The following is a 20,992-nucleotide window of genomic DNA, read 5'->3' as shown; positions in this document are numbered from 1 at the left end:
AGAACATGCTGTGCGATGTAGACAGCATTCTCTTGCAGTAGCTACAAGAGAGACTTAGGTAACTCTTGTTCCCTAGTGCAGAAGCAATCCAGGTAAGTTGTTGATTTTCCAGTGAAAGGGTTGGAGGAATAGTCAATATCTAAAGAATCTTTTTTTTTTTTCTGAAATTTCGTAAGTGCAGGAAGTCACATACTTCATTAAATGTTGTGGCCCATATGCTAAACTAGCTTGTGCACGTTAGTACCCTATTATTGAAATTACTATTGAAATTATTATATTGAAATAATAGGTGTAGATGGGTTTAAGTCAGACTTAAATATAACCATCTGTTATTTTGCTGTGCCATGCTCAATTATTTTTGTTTAGTTCTTTCAGTCATACGAAATAAAACTGTCAAAGTTGTCAAAAGCTCCAAGAAATGAAACCTCTGAGCTGCTGCTCTCAGATTTTTAATATTTCTTCCAGTACAGATGCCTGTGCCTTAAAAAATCCTGCCAGAAGCACATTTTGTGTGATGGCTTGATACATGATCCAAATGTTTGGGATAATTAGTAATTTGGATGACTTGGAATTCATAGGAATTCATCATTTATATCTGCATCAATCTTGCAGGAATACATATGATAATGCAGATGTTAAAAATATACATTTCATTAGATAACCACTTTTGGTATGCGCACAGTAAGATAATAACTTTCTGTTAGTGGCAGTCATGCAGATGTACAAAAAATAGAACTAAAAATGCTTGGGGATATAAAATTAGAGAATATTTGAAACAGCTGGTAATGCTTAGTAGGATTCTTCCTGTTTTGCTTTTTGTTTTTGTTTGTTTGTTTGTTTTCCCTCTGAGCGGAGTGATTTGCTGTTTTATCAGAAGTTTCAGGATTTGTGAATGGGCAATGGAATGTGTGCAGGTTGCTCTATCACATTGATAAGGAAGTAGGTATTTTACTTTCTAAGAACAGGTTAAGACATCTGAATAATGGAATGAGGCATTTAATTTGTATCTTTTATCTGATCACACCCATTTAAAACATGTATTTTTAAAACATTTAAAGGATGTAAGTTTCCATCATAAAATAAAGCATTTAAAATTTCTTAAAGATGGACTGGATTTTTTCTAACATTGTGGATTTGGGGAGAGAGATTGCTTTATTTTTCAAGAGATCTTTTTAATTTTAAAATACTTTTAGATGTAAGAATAAACTGTTTTGAAAATATCAGAGGAAAATTTTAGTTAATTTTTAAAATAGAGGTTTCTGGGCAAGCTGTTTGCTAGGTCCAACTTAAGTTTGTTTGTAAAATTCTAGTAAATGTCCATTTGGCCCTACTTCCAGAGAAAAGATGTAATTTTCTTGGCTTCAAATGAATTTCAAATGATCTTGCTTTCATGATCACCCAGCGTGGAAGCACAGTACAGGCTTTAGCATTTCTCCCAAAGGAGATATCACTTTGATAAGATATATTTTCCTGTCCTACGTGACAGACTCTGAAACAGACAAAAATAAAATTAAAACATTGACATTTGCAATGATCTAAAGGTGCTGGAAATCAATTACTCTATGATAGGCTTCTTAGATTTCATTCTTAAAATGTCTAGGTATGGAAATAAGTGAAGTCAGAAGAGTAGTTGGACTTTAAATGAAGAAGAGGCCAAATTCTATTGTTGTTTTTGTTTTTTTTTTCAGTAGGAACTCCAAAGAATTGAAATCTTTGAGATCAACTGCTCCATTTTAGGGAGAAACCCCCATCTCCACCATTTCATTGGAAGGAAAATGTGACTAAATCCTTTGGAAAGGCCAATTTTCCCTGTAGTTTAGCTCTATTCTTCCAAAGATGTCTCAGTTAGGCATCTCCAGTTTACATTCTGCAATGGTTATTCAGTTGCTCAGAGATTCTCATTTGAGAGGAAAGTCCAAGCAGTTCTTTCAAGCAAGAGTCCTTTAGGAGCAATCTAAATGACCTTAATCTCCTTTCTGATATGTGAGATCACTGGACTATTTTCTGGACTTTGAGGTTCCTTCTGGATTCCCGTGGATTCTGTGTCCCATCTCTTGACAAGCAGAGAAAAGGAAAAAAACAGAGCAGGCTTCGTAGAATCATAGAATCGTAGAATGCTTAGGATTGGAAGGGACCTGACAACTTCTTTACTGCAAAACTTTCACAGAATCTTTCAGAAACTCCACAGTGATACAGAGTTTTATCACCAGGTATTGGAAACTGTTCTGTTCAGTCCCCCATGCCTGATCATTCTGGAAAGTGTTGTTGGGCTGCACTGTTTTTAAAAAGCTCATGATGTCCAAGATTCTTAAAAACAAAATCTAGACTTTGTTATCTTTAGAAAGTATTATTATGAATTTTATTACCAAGTTTGTGAATTATATACTTTGCACCTCATCAAGTATTCATTTTCTGATCACTACTTCATCTTCACTTCCACTACTTCTTCAAGTGGAAGAAGGAGATCTAAGTCTTTAGCCCAGAGATAAAACGTGAATTAAACCTGTCTCTGCGTGCAACTTAAACAGGCCAATTTGGAAAGACGAAACATTGACATTCACATGGAAGTATAAGAGTAACTTGTACTAAATGCAAATCTCAATAATTTTTCACATAGCTCATTGTCATTAATGGAATCTTAACTTTGTTCTTTGTACTTGTAGTGGGACTACTGGTGAACATGATGCTTATGTGTCAAGATCTTTTAATCTCCACAATCTTTTTAATTTTCTAACAAGGATTACTTATGTCTGCTACACAGTTGGCATCAGGTCTTTGATATAATTTCTCTTTACTAAAACACGTCAAAGGATGGACTTGTTTAAATTGGTAATTTGGGTGCTGGAGGCTACTGCACTAAAGAAGAGCAATGCTTGTAAACTGAATCCACTCGCTGGGTTTCACTGAGCACCCAAGGCAGAAAAGTTCTTGAGTATGTGGCTCGTTAGGCTTCCATTTTGAGACCCAGGACCTTAGTGTCTTGTAAGATTAAATCATAAACAATACTGGAAAGAAGCTCACCACCCAATAAAACCATAAAATAGATTTATATTATGGTGGAAGAAAGGGTGAACTGTCTGATTGTTCCTCTTTGACAATAGAACAATGTAGGAAATAAGAACAATTTTCCCGGTAAGAGTTCAAACTTCCCTTCTTTTTTTTTGCTAGGTATATAAGAAGAACATATTTAACACAGCCTCAGCCCTTCTAATGCCAGTGTGGTAAAAACCTAGAAATGAGTTATGATTCCCTGTCGTTTTTATGATCCTCTGTAGTAAGGAGAAATTTTCCATAACACCCCTTGGCAGCCAGATCAAGGGTGAGCCATTAGCTCCAACTTACTGTGTGAGAGGATGTGAGGTGACGAGACATGCGGGACATGCAGTAGATGTGTCTGAATCCCTGCGAAGAGCAACTCAAGCAAGAAGGAAATTTCTCCGCTGGCTGTTTATGATTGGCACTTCTCAATCTGTAAGGGCAGAGCCCTAGGAACAGGCAGAATCCAAAAGTACGTTTTGGCTGCTGCATAGTATGTACATTAAAAAAAAAATGAACTACCTTTTATCAGAACCTTTCAAAAGTTAGCTAGCTCTGCTTTAATCTTGGCTTTTGTTTGTCTTGTTTTTAATCCTGTTGATTACAGTCTACCTATTTGCAAGTAACTAGCTTCCAGATTATCGAGACTGCTGCCAATTGCATAGTTCATTAAAGTCTCTGTAATATTAGCTCTTCTTAGCAGTACTAATTTAAATAAAATTCTTGCCAAATATTTTTGGAAGAAAAAACCACTAATACTTAGTGCATCTGTACCCTCCACAAAACAATTTTATTTAATGGTTGATCATTTGCAGGCATTAGCTGGACTAAACCGCTTTATACCTCTCTCAGATTGTGGAAATTCAGGGATTACAGCAAAGGTGTTTCCATATTAAAAGGTTGGGTCTTGTGATGTACCCTTAGAATGGAAATACTCAGGAGTTTACATTCTTCAAATCACGATTAATAATTAAATAATATCTGCTTAATACTGCAGGTTCGATAAAATAGGTGTCCAGTTTGTATTTTCAAAACAGCTCTAGTTCCTCAGGTCATATAAGCATATCTTTAAAAGTAAATCTATTCCTAATTACACATTCTTTATGTGTTCTTCTGTGTAGGGCAGAACTGATAATTAAGTGTAGTGCCTTTACTGATGTCTAGTAAAAAAGGAGAAGATTAATGACTCCTGCATCAGAAGTCTATTTATATAAAATCATTATGCAAACAAATTAATAGCAGTGCAAAATATTATCTTTACTTTGAATAAGTCATTTGCTGACATATGCATAATGCATTTTTTTAAATACCACAGAATGCTTATAAAGAGTAAGTAGTTGGTCTTAATGAAAACAATGATAAATCTTACACTAATATCTGCTGCTTTCGTTCAAAGGGACCCTGAAGCACTTTGCAGACTTTTATATATAGGAACAGAAATTAGAAATAGAAAATTACCCTGAGATTTCATCAATATCCTGTGGTAATAATTACAGGATTTGATCAGATTCATTCATCTCCCATTTGGCTATTAATAGGAATATGATACACTCTGAATTCAATCTTTATTCTCTTAAGGGGATTTTTTTTTGGTGAGGAAAAACTTCAGAGACTTTCTCCACCCTCTTAATGTGCAAAGTCTTTAAATACCAACAGAAGCATTATCATTTCTAAGAACTGAGTGTTCCAGCTGGGATTATGTCTGAGTTTGTAGTACAAAGAAGTCAAACATTTTAATCAGTCTTTGGCTTATAACTTTTTTTGGCTTTGTCAGCACTGATCAGTATGTCCAGAGGAACTACAAGTACTTGAGAAAAGCTTGATATAGCCGCTCAGTTTCTCAAGTGTATTCGTCTTGTTAGTGCACATGTGGGGCACAAGCTGTCATTAACCTTTTCTGTTGAGAGTAATGGAACTGTTTGGATCCTGTAAGAGAAAAGCCAGCTCCATTCCCCCAGCTCACAGTTTAGTACTCTCACCATTCAGTGGCGCCTCTGCAGAGGAGGAAGTCTTTCCTACAAGCATGAGACAAGTAACCAATTATAAGAAAATAAGGCTATTCTTGGAAATAACCATAATGCTTAGTTTTATTGCTGTGACAATAGCTTTGCAGTAATCATATCATTAAATACATAAATAAGCCATTAATACGAGTATAAAAATGCTCATTAAAGGAAGGAGGGAGGGGAACTACTCCTTTTTATTTCCTTCAAAGCAGTGAAAGTTACTGATGACAGGAAGAGGATTGCCCTTCGGCATTCTTATATATAGCTGAAATATTGGCTCATTTTGTGAGAAGGGAAGGAAAGAAGTAGAATACTAGTAGTTTTCTTTTTAACATTCTTTGGCGGATTCATTATTTTAAATAGATGTCTCCATCCTTAAAGCTTTCTTTGAAAGAATAGCAATCAGCAGAGAAAGCCGATCTCAGAGGAAATCTCAGGAAGAGTGAAGTGATGACCTACATCTATCCTCTATTAGAAGGGAGTGGGTCCCATGGATACATATGTTCAGCAGGAATGGGATACAACCTGGCCGGGTTATTCATTCTGATTTTTTTTTTTCCTTTTTTTTTTTCTTAAAGAGAAAGACTTTAATCTCCCTGTTCTTAAATCCCCTGTCTGCAAGATGAAGATAATGATACCTTTGCAAAGAGCATTGCAAACTATAGATAAAAAGTGATAAGACTACAACCTAGCAGAAACCTGTCTACTGCTCTTCTTTTTCCTTCTTTTTTAGCAGTTGTGACAGCCTCCGTTTGTGGCATCTAGCATAGCTGCTGTCTGTGGTCATAGACAGTCAGTGATATTAGCAATACCAAGGGTCCAGGAAGCTAGGCAAGTGCTCTGAAGGGGAAAAATATACAGATTTAAGAAAATAGTCCTCTCCTGTTTTCTCCTTGACTTTTTCAAAACTGTACTAATTAAATCTCTGTTTACTCTCTCCATCCCGGAGAACAGACACCAGTTCAGTGAGATGTCATTCTAAAAATGACATTATTTTCTTAATTAGCTCTGTTGTTTTTCCTTTAAAAAGAGTGATTTATCTTGCATCTCTTTAGAAGGGCTCAGTGGGGCTAGTGATTGAAGACAGCATCTCTAGACTAGTGGAAATCTCTGGGCACTATTGCAGATCATGCAAATACCCGCTGTGCTTCCCAGTTAATGGTAAGCTAATGATACAGATCATTGAGTCGTCCATTTCAGAGACAGTGAAGACTTCCGGGTTCCTGAAATCCTTTCCAAAGCCTGGTTATATTCATCTTATGCATTTTAGTATCTTTTATGAAACCCGAATTCATCCCTCTTCTTCTATTATTGTTGAACAAGGGAATTAATTTCTAGATTCAAAAGTTGACTACTTTATACACTAAATAATATGGCTAGGCACAACTGAAAAAAAAAAAAAAGAAATAAAAAGAGAAAAGAATAGGACTCATTTGCTTCCTCTTACTTTCTTCTACTTCAACAAGGATCGTCTTCGTACTTAGGGTGCCTTTTCCTGTTTGGCTGTTTCTGACTTCCCATGTAAATGTGTGTAAAACAAACAAACAAGGCACCTGACTGAGAGGTAGCTAATTAAATTTGTTTTGTTTTATTTTCTGTTTGGAAGGAACAGCCTTCAATATGCCAGCTGGAATCAGCCTCTGAAATGATAAAGAAAAAATTACATATCTGTGCGTAGCGATTTGGTCTACGCATGAAAAAGGTATCAGGTTGCTCGGTGCAGTTGAGTTGCTTCTAGACATGACTGTAAATGGAATTTTAGGAATCTTGCTAATTAAAATGTTGGACTCAAGGATTGAGCCGCAGGCACATACTCATGTTAGATTCATGAATTCAGATTTTTAGATCTAGATATTTAATGGTGGAAATGCAAGGACTAAGATGATAAGTCTTACCATGTAATTATTCCTCATTTTCTCTATTTTATTAGTATAATACTAAAAACTGCATGCAATGGAAGTGCTATTTTCTTGGTATGTGAGGCTGTGTCTTTAGGACAGTAACTGGCTACAGATTGAAGAAACTAGACAGACCTCTAGAAAGTGTTAGCAGTTCTTGTTTTGCTCTCACAACACACCAGCAAAGAAATAACAGCAACCTGTTGCCCAGCTAATATGGAGCAGGTCAGTCCAGAAAGCCATAAGACACACGGAATTCAAGCTCAGCTCAGGACTGGCCGTAATGAAAGCTGTTAATCATCTTTTGTTCCTACGTGACAATAGCTGGTGTCCAACTGCTTTTCAGTAAACACCATTATTGGTATAGTAGATAAGCAGATGCCATTTGAGACCCATTTTTAGAGGATAAAATTGTATTGTGGTTGTGTTTATATTCTTCCAGTGATTCAGCCACTGGACTATTATCATAATGGAGGAAAACATTTTAATGTATTCTTATATATTTCACAAGTAATTTCCTTTTTTGTTTTTTTCTCTCTCTTTCTCTGTCATTCAGGAGAAAAGACACTGGGATGTTGTCATACAAGGAGCACCTCCCAGTGAGCCAAGTAGTGGTGGGAGACATTGACCGACCTGGCTCCGAAGCCAAGATATCTGTGGGTCCTGTGCGTTGTCAAGGAGATCGTAAGTTGGCTGTTTTTCTTCCCCTTCTTTCTGCTTGGAAAGCAAATGCAGTGGTGAATTGCTGACTGTGTAGACTCCACAAGTAGATTTGGAGAAGTAGCTGTCTGCTCAGACACGTGATTTGAGAAATTTTTATATAAAGTGGCATGCATTTAACATGCGGATATTTGTTCTGTGGTAAATATGGCAACTTTAGTTATTCAACTAAGTTTCTGTAGATATAAAACGGTAATACAGATTGCATAAGCACAGCTCTCAACATCTGTGCTTCTGTTGAGTGGTGTTGTCAGGGCCATTAACATTGTATATCACTGTAAACAATGTTTATAGATACATAAATAGTAGCAGGATGGCAAAGCATATCATAGTAAACTTTGATTACAGCTGTATAAAGTTTGACAAAATTGTTATCGAGTGCTATCCATATCAGGGCTAGACGTCTCCATGCAAAACGGGATATTTTCTGCAGCAATCTCTTGTTTCCAGGTTGAGTGCTGAACTGGAAGTTTGCATCCTCCAGTTTGAGCAACAGATGATAGAGTAAATCAGTATAATGGATGAAATTTCCACTTCAAGAGGCAAAAAATGTAGGGATGCAGTTAAGAGAATTGTGTTCTTCCTTTGATCTATTTTATATATCACAGGGTGAAATTCACTGCTGAGCTCAGAGCAATGTTTAAGGGCTTTTTCTGCCATACTTGAGAAACTTAGACTATATGCCATTGGTGCGCTCATACTCATTTTGTGGTTTTGAATGAGATACTGTTGTAAGAGGTGCAATGAGGAAAGGTTGCCTGATTTCATTTAGAGTAATACTATTTACATAGTCTGTGCTAAGATATAGGTAAAGAGTATTATAAGCTTGCCTGTGAGAAGATTGCAGTGATGTAAAAATATTGGATGGATGAGCGTAATATATTTTAGTTGAACAACATGGATCTAAACTGCATCCAACATGGCTTGGCCTGTCCTCCTTTCTGTGCCTGGTTACAGCTGCATGCTTTCCATTTGCATGTTTCTAGGTGCTTTATAAAGGAGGCCAGCATCATTATCCCTGCTTTAAGCTAAAGTAATTAATCTGAACTGAGAGGAAATAGTGTACTCAAAGTCATCCTGGCTGTATAAAGGAGAATTTTCTGGGTCCCAATCCAATGCTTGGAACAGTAGGCCATTGTGGGTAGCACAAATATTCCCTCTAGCTTTTCTTAATGAATCTGATACATAATGAGCAGGCACAAATTCCATGGGATATTTGCAAACTTTTACATCTCCTATTTGATGCTTGTTGTTTCTGGTGTTTGACTAATCACAGTTCACTTTTTTGCTTGCTTGTTTCTTACTTGTTTTCATAATAGACTGTTACAACCAGTGACTAAGAAATGACAAATGGCATCTTTCTTGCACCTGTATTCCCCATATGCAGAACATGAGTGCTACTATATATACAAATCTCCAGCATGTGAGCCATTTCTAAGTATCAGTTGGAACAAAACCTCATTAGAGCTAACAGAAGTCTTTTTTAGAATGTACTGAGTAAAGAGCCATTTGGGAACCTGAACGAGTGTGTTCTTAACACCCCAACTAATTGAATTTTCCATTTGAACTTCATAGATATGACTTATAGTCTAAAAAAAGCTTTGCCAATGAATATTTGTATTTACTTCCATGACAATATGTTATTGTCAAGAACCTGTTTAAGTTTTCTCGGAGGAAAGATAACTCCCCAATTGACTACAGTTTAATAACAGTTATGAGTGTTGGCTGCTCAGCCTGAATTCTTTGTCATTGCCCAACTCTGTAATCCCATATCAATCCCTACACATTCTCCTTGGTGCTTTCTTGACATCTGCTCTACCTCAGGCCAGTACTATCTCACTACAGATTAGAGCTTTCTGGAAGAATTTCCTGAAGGAAATTCCAAAAAATTCAAAATGTATTTTGTTTCAAAGGGAATGAAGAGCAAAAATGTTGAATTTATAAAGGAATTTCAGAAAACAGAAATAATCCATTTCTTCATGTATTGCATGCATCAAACATGGCATTATTAACACTAAAGATTTTGACTCTTGCAAAAGAAGCTAAAGCTCAATCACACGTGTTTTGTATGTAGCTATCATTGTATCATTTATAGAGAGTGATAAATGAAATTCAGTTAGAGATGTGAAGACAGGGAAGTAGAGATTTTTAGTCTGGTTGGAAAGACAGTGGAAAAGGTAAGAACGTCTTACCAGGAAAAAAAAAAAAAAAAACTCCTCTATTTAGGAGAATTTCTCGGTAAGGTAGTGAAGCCTGGCAGTCCTGTGAAGACATTTCCTGAGGTTTGTCTGTGGCATGTGGATGTATCAAGTCCAGAAATAGTTCGCAGCCTATGAGGGGCCCCATTCTCACTTCAGAATGACGGCGTCATTTGCCATCTAGTTCACCACTACTTCTGTGTCACATCTGGAGACACTGATCTAGGCTCAGGCGCAACTGTACCTGAGAGCTCTAAGAGTACCAGCTACAGAGCTGCTGTCCTTTGCAGTCTCTAAACACTGGAAGCTGAAAGCATGGAGGGCAAGAAGAATTAAACAAAGCAAAAATGTTGTGTGTTGCTTCATGGTGGTTTGCTTCCACCTATGCTCAGACTAACTGACTTTTCAGCAGCAGTATAAGAGCTTTGAAAAACACAAATTCTTAAAGAATCAATTTATCAATTTGGGCCACACTAATTAACCATCTGTACATTATTGATTTACTAAAATAAATCTGAAAATCATTCATCCCAGTGCCATTTTCCTGACACAGACCATGAAGCATTAGGAATGTAGTGCACTTACTGCTGAATTATAATTGTTCTGCTATTGCAGAAACAACTAGATTGAGATTCTTCCCTCAGAGATATAGATTTTATTGTGGTCCCACAAATGACAATTTCATTACTCTATTCTCCTGATTTATGACCTGATTACGGCTGCTTTGAACAAGCTTGGACTGTGGCAATTGTTGGAACTAAAATCAGAAAACCTAGCCATGCATGATTAGTCATCTTTGTGTTGCAAAAGTGTTTTTTGCTTTTGACTGTGAGTCACAAACCAGTATCTACATTATAAAAAACAGTCAACAAAAAGAGCCTTCTGTACCCCTCTGAAGATCTGCTTCAGGTACACTGTTCCACCAGAATGATGGCTCTAATATATCCATCTGGTCATTGTGGCAAAAAGCCTGTGACTCTTGCCTGGGGCCTGTCTTGTACTTTGGATAAAATATCCAGGGTCTCCGCTTTCCATTTGTTAACTCAGTGTTGAGAAGCACTTCCTAAATATCCCTTGAGTTTTTCTAAGTGGAGTCCTAACAGCCAGATAGATTTATCCAATATTATGGAGAGCAGGTACATAACCACAATATTCTGCAAAGTGTTATTTTGGCAGTGTATTGCATCTAAGGATCAAGCAAGGGTTTTCAGCAAATGTCAAAACTATCCAGACCTAAAAAGTTTCCTTCCTGTCAGTGCTCTATGAGTCTTGTACTTAGAAAATAGCAAAGACAGATCATTAACAGAGATTCTCGAGTTCATCTAAGCTGAGCTGTAATCAAAAATAGAAACAGGGAAGACAAAGTGTCTATGTAACTTTGGCATTTCCCAGTTCTTTGACTGCGTAGTTGTATTGGAAATGGAGACTGCTAAGTTTGGCTCAAGAGAGGGTGTTCTGTGCAAGATGTGAAACTGGCTAATGAAAAGCTACTATATATCATCTTTACTCTTCAAACGTCTTTGCATCACTGATTACAGCCACTTTACATGCATATTGCAGTTGTATTAATACAATAGTGCACAGAGTCCTCAACTCCACTGCATTTGGCATTGTCCAAGCCAGTAACAGAAAGACTTTGCCCATCTCTTTTTTTCTTTGGCCCACACCATTTCTACTACAACTCCTCAGCCTAATTGCTCTATGTCATAATAGATTCAGCGTGATCAGATGGCACACACAGCCCATTTGGGACTAGATGATCTCTTTGTTAAAGAGATGAATTTGTTAATGAGGAAAAAATCTGACATCATATCTGATTATTTTTCCTAGGACCTTTAAATAAAGAAAATCACAGATCAGTTTGTCCATGACTAATCTGGGCAGGTCTTTTCAGAGGCAGAGAATGTGACAGCCACTACACAAGTTTCTGCACAGAGTTTCTGCATTAGTAAATACTCTCTCAAGCAAATATACACTAAAAACAAGGTAGAGAACAAGATGCTGTTCAGTGTCAGCACTACAATTTCATTACATCAGCAGCCCCAGGACTAATAGCTGTGAGAGCAGAGGAAGTTCACCAAAGTCTAAAAGCAGTTATTGAGCAATATCATCAGACATTTTTATTTGGACAGAGTCTATATTTTTGCTTTTATGAATTTGATTCTGTTAATAGCCTTACCTAATAGGGGAAGTTAGATTTTTGTTTTCATGTACAATTTGGTGTCCTCAAAAACACCAATTCAAGGATGTTTCTTACAATGGAAGTTTCATTAGAGTTGCATTGTACTTTTTAATTAGTCTTCAAAAGTTTATAGGAATATGTTAGACTCGGTGTTCTCAGAATTGTAGTATGGTCCTAGCTTATCAAGGTGCAAAGCACTTATTGTTAAAAAATTTCCATTTAGAAGAGGCTCTGATAAGGACAAAAAAAAATGTTTTGGAGTCTAAGACCCACCCGAGATGATAGCCGAAGGCTGCTAAAATGGATCTGCTGTCTCACCTCTGTGAAACCAAGAGAGCTTCAATTACAAAACTTTGGGATATTGCCACAGAGGCTTTATCATTAATCATATTGAATCAAAATTCCTTTTGTGACATTTGACACCTTTTCAAAAGTTTCTTTTCAGTCCCTTTAGGAAAATCCTTGGTGTTCCCAAGTTTATCTGTTTGTAACCAGCTAAGAATATCCAAGGCAATTTTTTTCCCTCAAGGATTTGATGTGTGTTCTTTCTAATCCCCAAGGGGAACAGACCAACTATGCTGCTCTGGATTTGCCTTTCTCCTTGAGTCTACTTTCCTTTTGTCCTAGTTCTACTGGAGGAAAGGCAGAATTTAAAGGAGAGGTGTATTTTTTTTACACATCTCAGATTTATATTTTTTCCATTTGCTTTGGTGTACAGTTTTTACTTTCTCAGTGAGACTTTGATTTCTGAGCCATGAATCACTTCTTGTGTTTTACTGCTATTATCTTTCATCTTCAAAAAAGGGAGGAAGGAGGAGCTGCATTTACTGTGATTCTTTCTAAGCTAGGGTTTCATGTAGTCCAATATCAGCACTGTTCATGGAGAATCCGTAGTGACAGAGAAAAAAAATCTCTTTAACCGATGACAGAATTTCAAAAACTAATCAAAACTTTGTTCTTCCATCAGTCCATTGATTTTGTCTTTGTGTGCACGTGCACATGTGTGTGTTCTCTAGGGAAATATACCTTGAGCTCTTTCAGTCATTGATTTTTGGCTGTGGCCCATCCTTACTCTTTTCATGACTTAATACTTTGTGTTTTTTTTCACTTCTAAATATCACTCTTTTTGTGTTACTCTTCTCTTTCCTCTTGAAACATTCTTACCGTGCTGGCTGTATAACTCAGACCATGGTTTGAACATGAGCATTTTGTTGACCATGGGTCTGTTTCAGAAGTGCTCTTTAGAGATATATCTAAGAAAAGCAGCCTCTGCAGGGGGCAGTGCTCACAAGCCCGTATCCTTGCTGAAATTTGTTCTTGCGCTCTGTAAATGAAGAACTTCCCATGTACAGGTACACTTCGCATGTACAGGTTGGAAACTGAGGATTAGCAGCTGTGAGGAAACGCAGTGTTTCGTATGCCTGCTTTGTCCATTTTCATTACATTCCAGCTGAGGAGGTGTTTTCTAGCAGAGCACTGCAGAACAAAACTCAGATTGTTCTGGGAACAGGGAATCCATTCATGTTAGTTTCAGCTGGGCTTTAGATTGATTAAAAAAACTCTCATAATAAATTTGATAACCTCCTTTTCACTGTCATTCTCTATCACCGCTTGTTTTATTTGGCAGCAAGTACTGTAAGTCTTTGTCACAGAAAACCCATGAGGCAGATGCTGCCCAGAAGCATCCATTATATCAAAAGGAGTCTATTTAGCATGGATGACCTAATGATTTGCTGAAAAAGTTTTCTTTTCATCATCACATTTGTGTTCTTTCAATACCTTGAACTTGTTTTTCCATGACACTACCTGAAGTTCAGAAAAAAATAACTCTACCCTATCATGAGCTTGCAATTTTCAGCTATGTGTTTAGATTTATGAAGAAGGCTATGCAATGTGTTGACTAATCAGACTGGCAGTGATGCTGTTATTAAATATATCAGAAAGGTATACCGGTGAGTATCCCAGCTGAATTACGGTAGCAGGGAATTACTCCTATTGTATCTCAGACAGTGTTCCAGCAGTATTGTGGTTTGCCTTACAGTGAAAACACATTATCAAGTGAAAATCAATATGCATGATAAACATAGAAAAATAATAAAACAAGACCAAGGACTCGGCTTCTCTTACAGGTGTTATTATATCCTTCCTAGGCAGCAACGTGCTCCAAATCCTGGAATTTTGGCTGGTAGTTCAGTTGTCCTTTTTCATTTGCAACAGATGCTGGGAAGTTCTATAATGACATTCAAATGGGATTCTCTGCTGTCATAAATCTGAAACCTTTGAGTTTCACTTATAATTTACCATTATATAAGTTTTCAATAAGATAAACTGTACCGTATATGATCCATGGAGGACAGTAATAGAAAAAAAAGATGAGACTTATATGCCTCTGTCCAGATAAGCTTGTAATTCTACTGAGGTTTGGTTTGTTTGCTTGTTGGGTTTTTTTAGGAAATCATTTGAACTTACACGGATGGAACTGTTTATGTTCCCCCTCAAAATTTCTACCTTTGTGATTCAGTTCTTCTTAATCTGACTTAATCATTCTAGACCTTTGCTTGTATTACTTTATGTTAGTTTAACTGTAGGTATTTTGGCCTGGAAGATTGGGAGGAAATAGTTTTTAGAGCACTGTGAGGTTCATTGAGAACATTGAGAATTTCTACATATCACCATGACTGTAAGGTCCTTTTTGTATGATCTTGAAAACTCAACAAGGAACCGCTAAAATTTCTGTGCTCATGCACACATTATAAACTGTCAGCCTTGTATCGTGTTGTAGTTGAAACAACAGTGTTTTCTTCTATCCTGGTCAAGCTGTGCCAGAATCTGGTAGAGCCTAGGTGGTTGATTCAGAAGTGTACAACTTAGGCTCTTCTAACACATTTGGTGGTACCTAGTGGTGTATGAAAGCATTATCAATTAAGATGGCACTTATTGTGTATTTTCATTATTAATTCAATTTACACTGCTGCAGACCTGTTATAAGGACAGAAGGATTTAAGCTTGGAGTATTTATCATAAGAGGGAGAATTTAATTTTTGACATCTTTACCATATGCTTTCCTCCCAATTTCTTTTTATGTACACCCTTCACTGGCTGTAAGGATGTAAGCCACATGTGTTTTGCATGTGTATTGAATACCGGTGGGAGGAAGTTTGACCGTTTACATCTCTTATTACTCATACAGATTCTTCACGGAATTTAAATCAGGCAGTGGTTCTCACATGCCTTCAGCTCCAGCTAAATATATGTGCTGGTATACTTACGTATGCATATATGTGTACAGGAAGAAGGTGGTTTGAACTTCAAAGTTCTAATAATTTTAATGCATACCCTCTTTGTATATTTGCCAAAGAAATAAGAACATTTGGCAATAAATGCCCGCTATCAATCCTCCCACCAATAGTAAAATAAGAAACGTGAAACTTCATAGAGAAATTATGAGCTTTATGTTTCAAAGGTATAGAATTCAAATTTTGATTTTATTCAAATTCCTCTCTTCATTGTGATTATATTACAGGTAATTTCTGCCTTTTTTAATGCAAAAAAAGAAGCATCTGAAGCATTTTACATGACGTATTGCTTCTGAATTCCTAGGGAATTTAAGTAAAGACTCGTTAGTCTGATAGATGACATGAACTAACTGTTCATATTAAACTCAGATCCTGTTAAAGTTATGCTTTAATTATAATTTCAAACATTTTACCATCTATGTGATTATAACGTCTATTAATATCTTACCACTTCCCAATAGCCAAGAAAAGAAATTGTACAGGGTACAAAATCTAAAAATGTGAAGATGAAACGACGTAGAGATGTGATGAGGAGGAGGATAAGAGACTAAGGGAAACTTCCACCAAACCAGTGACTGAGAAGTGGCTGTGATCTTGTCCACTGAATGGCAAGTCACCTTTATATTTCACGCCATAAATCTGAGTAATCCCAGAAATTAGGTCTAAAATAGAAGTCATTTGTATTCATTTCTCTGGTATAACTCTTCTCATTTTAATACTTTTGTCCAGTGTATTCCTGCAGCACTGACTGATATTTAGAGAGCAGAAAGAGCAGAAAAAAGAAAAAAAATGATTGAAGGTGAAGTAGAGGGAGGGCAGGCTCTTTCTTAACTCATAACTATGTATGAGTTATGCAAATTCAGTCTTATTTAGACATAGCTAAGTGAGTGGCAGCAGTGCTGAGGAAATCCCGCTCTCAAGGAGCTCACATGGGCTTGCTGCGCCCCACACCTGGCTCACCACACAGGAACTCACTCACCCTCTGAAATGCCCAGCCACCAAAATGGAGTCACTAATAAAGTAGAAGAAAAGAGGTTAAGGGCCCATGCTGTTCATTAAACTTGCACGTATGATCTCTGTACTAAGGGAACCAAGTTAGCTTTAATTATGTCTTAATGCAAGAGACTTTAAAATAGATAAACTTTTTCTATCCAATGGTTGGATAAAACAGAAACTCCACGGTGTATTCCATAACCTCAGCTGCACTTTTTAAAGTTTCTCCATCTCACAGGCTTTTCTGCCCATAATTGAATTTTAGAGGTGAATTCAGACAGCTTTTGTTGAAATCACAGCATCATCAAGTCATACTGTGCATATATGCACAGTATTTGGGCTATCCATTACAGTTTGGCAGAAATTTCTGAGTGACCCTTCTAACCCAAAGGACAGGTCATTTTAGGTTTTTTACATAGCTTTATGAGACAGTGCCCAAAATATTTAGTGCTAGCAGAGCACTAGTGCTAGCACAAAACAGTGAATTTGAGCAGCTGAATAGAGGGCAGCCTGAATTGGGGAAAATGAGTATGACGGTAATTTGAGAAAAGTAGATGGAGCTGTATGTAATGTAAAAATTAACCCCACACTTCTTTGCTCTGTTTCATTTTATAATGTTTTCTTCTACCTTTGTCTTGTATTGGAAAACTTCAAAACATTTAAAAAGTAGTTAGAAAGCTGCAAGAGAAATATGAAGAAGCATGCACTACTTAGTCCCTTTCCCACTGATCATATCTTAGAGAACCTCTATTATAAAATTTATGTTTATGACTATGCTGGCTTCCAGATTCAAGCTGCAAATGGTAAAGTGCCATATATTCGATACTTAGCAAGTTTCAGAGGAGAGTTTGCGGTTTCTTCCTTCTTCTACTTTTCTGTACTAAAAAGTTGAAAATTGTATTTTGTAGGATGCCTACTAGGTTCCTATAGGCCAAAAAAGGAAGATATTGGAAAATTCTGATAGTTTTAGTCAAAGTTTTGAATTTTTAGTTAGTTTAGATAGAACTGAAAGGACATGAGTGGAAAATCCTTTGCTTTACGCACTTTTTTCCTCATTAAAACAATTCAAGCTAGTTCTAGCCATTTACTCTTAGGAGCTTACAGTAATCTACAGTGGAAGATCTTAACTAAACTTGCAGAGTCACAAAGCTCTCAGCTTTACAATATTAAGCAGCAAATTCTAGCGTTTTTATGAGCTTAAACTTAGATTTCTAAAGGATCATTTGTACAGTTGATCTGGACTAATTCAGAGGAACAAATTTTTTCATTAGAGTAGTTTTCAAGGGAATAGCTATGGAAAGAGAGGCGACTGATTTTTTCAAAATCCTCTTTTCAGCATTTTCTTTTACTACTCAGTTTTCAAAAATGCACGTCATATTTCTTTTTATCACTTAACCTTAGCTTTATGAACTCCTGGAGACAGAAACATTTTGCCCTATAATTTTAGTTTTCAGCCTTTAGCTTTTGAAAAACAGGGAACTAAAAGTCAGTTTTTAAGCCATAGAACACTATTTATGTGTCTATGCCCAGTTCCCTAATCTACCATTTATTTTAGATTTGCTATGATAAGGTAAAATATAAAACAAACTATCATTATAGACTGTTATTCTATCTTCATATTTCATATACAAGCAGAGGAAGACCCAACCCATATTTGGCAAGATACTGAGGTCTAGTTCTGTTCTCTGTACACACACTGTATTTCAGGTGACTAATCTGACTGTTCTCCATATCGTAAGGTAACTTTGGGATCCCTTCAGGACAGCCAGCTATTAAATAAAGACATTATTATCATCCAGTGAATTGCATCTGTCCCAGTCTCAAAGAATCCATCATAGTCCAAGATACAAGCAAATAAAATCAGGAAGTTTAAAGTAATAGAAAGGATTTGAGAAAAAAAAATGGAAATCAACATCTGAAACCATAAGTTCAACAGATATGAGCATCATCGTTAGTAACAATAAAAGCTTTTTCATGGCAGCTAGAATGAAATTGTGTTTCAATGAGGTTTTGCTTTAATCCATGAACTATTTGAACCTTTTAAGTAATCATTATGTTAGCCTTTTTGTTATTCATGTTGTGTTCTTCCTCTTTCTGGCTCGTAGTTGATAAAATTCTTTAGCAAATTCTTTTTGATTTTACTGAATATATTTTCTGAAGGGGAAAATACAAAGAAGAGAAAATTAAACCTTGCCAGTGGTCCAAAGAAGGTATATAGAAGCCAACAGTTTCAAGCACAACAGTAAAGCAATATTTCAAAAGCAGAGAATATGCCACCTCTTTGATGGAAAATCTATAGGACAATGATAGAGAAAAAAAAAGGAACATTTCTGAATGTTATCTCTCAGTCTTCTGCTGTGCAAATCTGATGAGGATCTGGATAGATCTTCTTGAGAACTATGCACAAGCCAGAGAAGGCAGCAGTTATATTCCCCCGAGCCTTTCTCAGTATGACCAAGTTTCCTCAAACTGCGTTCGTATTTTACATGTGTAAGTCCCCTAATGCTTGTTAAATATTTAATACCTCGTGACTCAGGAGCAAGCACTGTGAAGAGATCACACGCTGTTTGTTGTTAGGCTTTGCAAGTCAAGCCCTTGCTTTTCCTGGTTTGTGGAAGACAATTGCCAATGGCTGGTACTAGTCCGAGAATAAACCTTTTCCTCTTTCCAGTGTGCAGCAGTCCAGCCAACACTAAAGAATCCTTTTCACGTATGGCAGTTCTCTCTAGCTACTGCCAACCATCAAGTTTTCTGTTTCTATGCAAGACAAGAGAGGAGTTAGCAAAGAGGTCAGCTGCAAGTTCAACCGAGCTAATATCCTACCTAGCCTTGACACATTTCATGCTCTCACTAGGGAGAACAGACTCCTCATCAGCAGTCAATGCAATTGACTGCGGTACTGCTATTTTATTGGCAAATGTTGTCAAGATCCCAGAAGATGCTTTTTAACAGTTGGATTCATTCTTGGGTGAATACAGCCTCTGAGTAGTGAAGGGAAGCATTTCCTTTACCCCATTGTAGAGTATAAAAGAATCTCATCTTTTTTACCTCCTGTATTGTAGCCAGAGGCCAAGTGGCAAAGATGCAAATTCTAGCAAAAGGCGAATGATACTTACATGTATTAATATTGTGTTCTTCCCTGCAAATCAAAAATCAGCATAGCTGAGTGGCCACTGTTTTGCACAGCTGCTTATAGCCAGAGGACTGTTAGCTGAAGATAAATATTGTCAAGAGCTTCCAGTCCCAGTACTGGACTTAAAGTTTCACCCTTTAATTAGGAAATTATATCTGTATTGTATGACTATTTCAGATTTTTTTTTGTTACATTGGTGTTAAATGTAAATGATTCTGTCCAGCATCACTTAGAAGGTGTGTATATCTTAAATATTTATGCTTTCTCCATTTCTTGTTGTATTGCAACAATGTAGAATTCTTGAGCCCGAATCCTACAGCTTAGGCAATTGAAGCTGGTATAAAAAGCTTGCAGTCATTTTTCAAAGGAGTACAACTTGGAGTGGGACAAAAGGGATGTGCCTTCCACTGTGAACTCACTTCCCTCAGAGGCAAGTTCCTGGTCTTAATCCTTGTTTTCAAGATAGCCAAATGGGCAGGATTGAAGGAATCTGACCACATCCCCCAGATTACTCCAAATCCATGCAGGAAAGTTTGTCTCTAAGACAGAGATATAGATTTTAACAAAATGAGACCAGACTGGGGCTGATTGGGCTGAGCAACCCAAGGAGTGAAGCATCTCTAAAAACTTCACTAATCTCTTTTCTACAAGGAGTGCTTTTTGGTCCTTTGTTCCTCAGTCTGAATATATACCACTAAGAAAATGAAAGCATTCACTTGTCTCTCCCACATGGAAATGGCTGAGAAAAAAAATAGGACTACCTAACATATGGTAGTGAAGTTACTAATGCATTCATGAATACAATATGAGAACCTGAGCAGAATAGTTCTATTAAATTAACAATATAGAGGAAATGAGAATTTCCTGAAAGATTTCTTCTGTTTTGAAATAGCAATTCAGGCTCTGTTTTTTACTGCCTGCCACTCCTTAATTTGTCTTGCGGCAGTCCACTTTCTTTCCAGTATAGCTACCACATTTGTATATAATTTCTTTGAATAATAAATCTATTTCATATGAGTTCAAATCAAAGATCAAAAAATTCTTAAGAGTCAGGGGAGTGTGGCTTTCACACTGTCTCTTCTTGACTCAGTATGCCCAAGGAAATGTACTTCCTTGCTGAAAAGAAGTCAGATAAGGAAGGCTCTTTTTATTGTTATTATTATTATTATTATTTATTTCTACAACTTTTCTTTGCTAGATCTGGAACTGCTTATGTGGTGGACACAGTTCTGATCCTTGACTGGAAGAGACGTAGGTAATAGATATTCCAAAGAATCCATAGAACTTGAGTGCAAACTGTCCCCAAGTACTATGGGCCGTGAAACATTCCCTCTTCACCTATAACAAAGTTAGGAACCATCTAAATATAAAAATCCAAATCCTAAGAAGTGTGATATGATGAATGCAGAAGAAAGTGCCTAGGGCATTACTGTTACCAAGGTTATTGCTATGACAAAAGCTTCCACTCTGTAGAATTATTTCAGAACTTCACTCCTCAGGTGATTAACAAAGAATTTCTAATTTGCAATC

At 36.8% G+C, this 20,992-nt stretch overlaps 1 protein-coding gene across 1 annotated transcript in view; it reads left to right on the top strand.

Annotated features, from left to right (window-relative positions):
* The window catches only part of LOC104565350 (contactin-associated protein-like 2), a 971,843-nt gene that overhangs the window by 812,690 nt on the left and 138,161 nt on the right, over window positions 1-20,992 (top strand). The window contains exon 15 of the mRNA XM_088520855.1: window positions 7,497-7,624. Coding sequence (XP_088376981.1) covers window positions 7,497-7,624 — 128 coding nt within the window. The remainder of the gene's footprint in view (window positions 1-7,496; window positions 7,625-20,992) is intronic.

Source organism: Tinamus guttatus, unplaced genomic scaffold (assembly GCF_059628265.1).
Source record: "Tinamus guttatus ecotype Peru unplaced genomic scaffold, ASM5962826v1 Tinamus_guttatus_pri_ptg000104l, whole genome shotgun sequence".
Taxonomy (NCBI): Eukaryota; Metazoa; Chordata; class Aves; order Tinamiformes; family Tinamidae; genus Tinamus; species Tinamus guttatus.
Note: the sequence above shows the minus strand (reverse complement) of the source record. Positions and strands in the feature narration are given on the sequence as shown.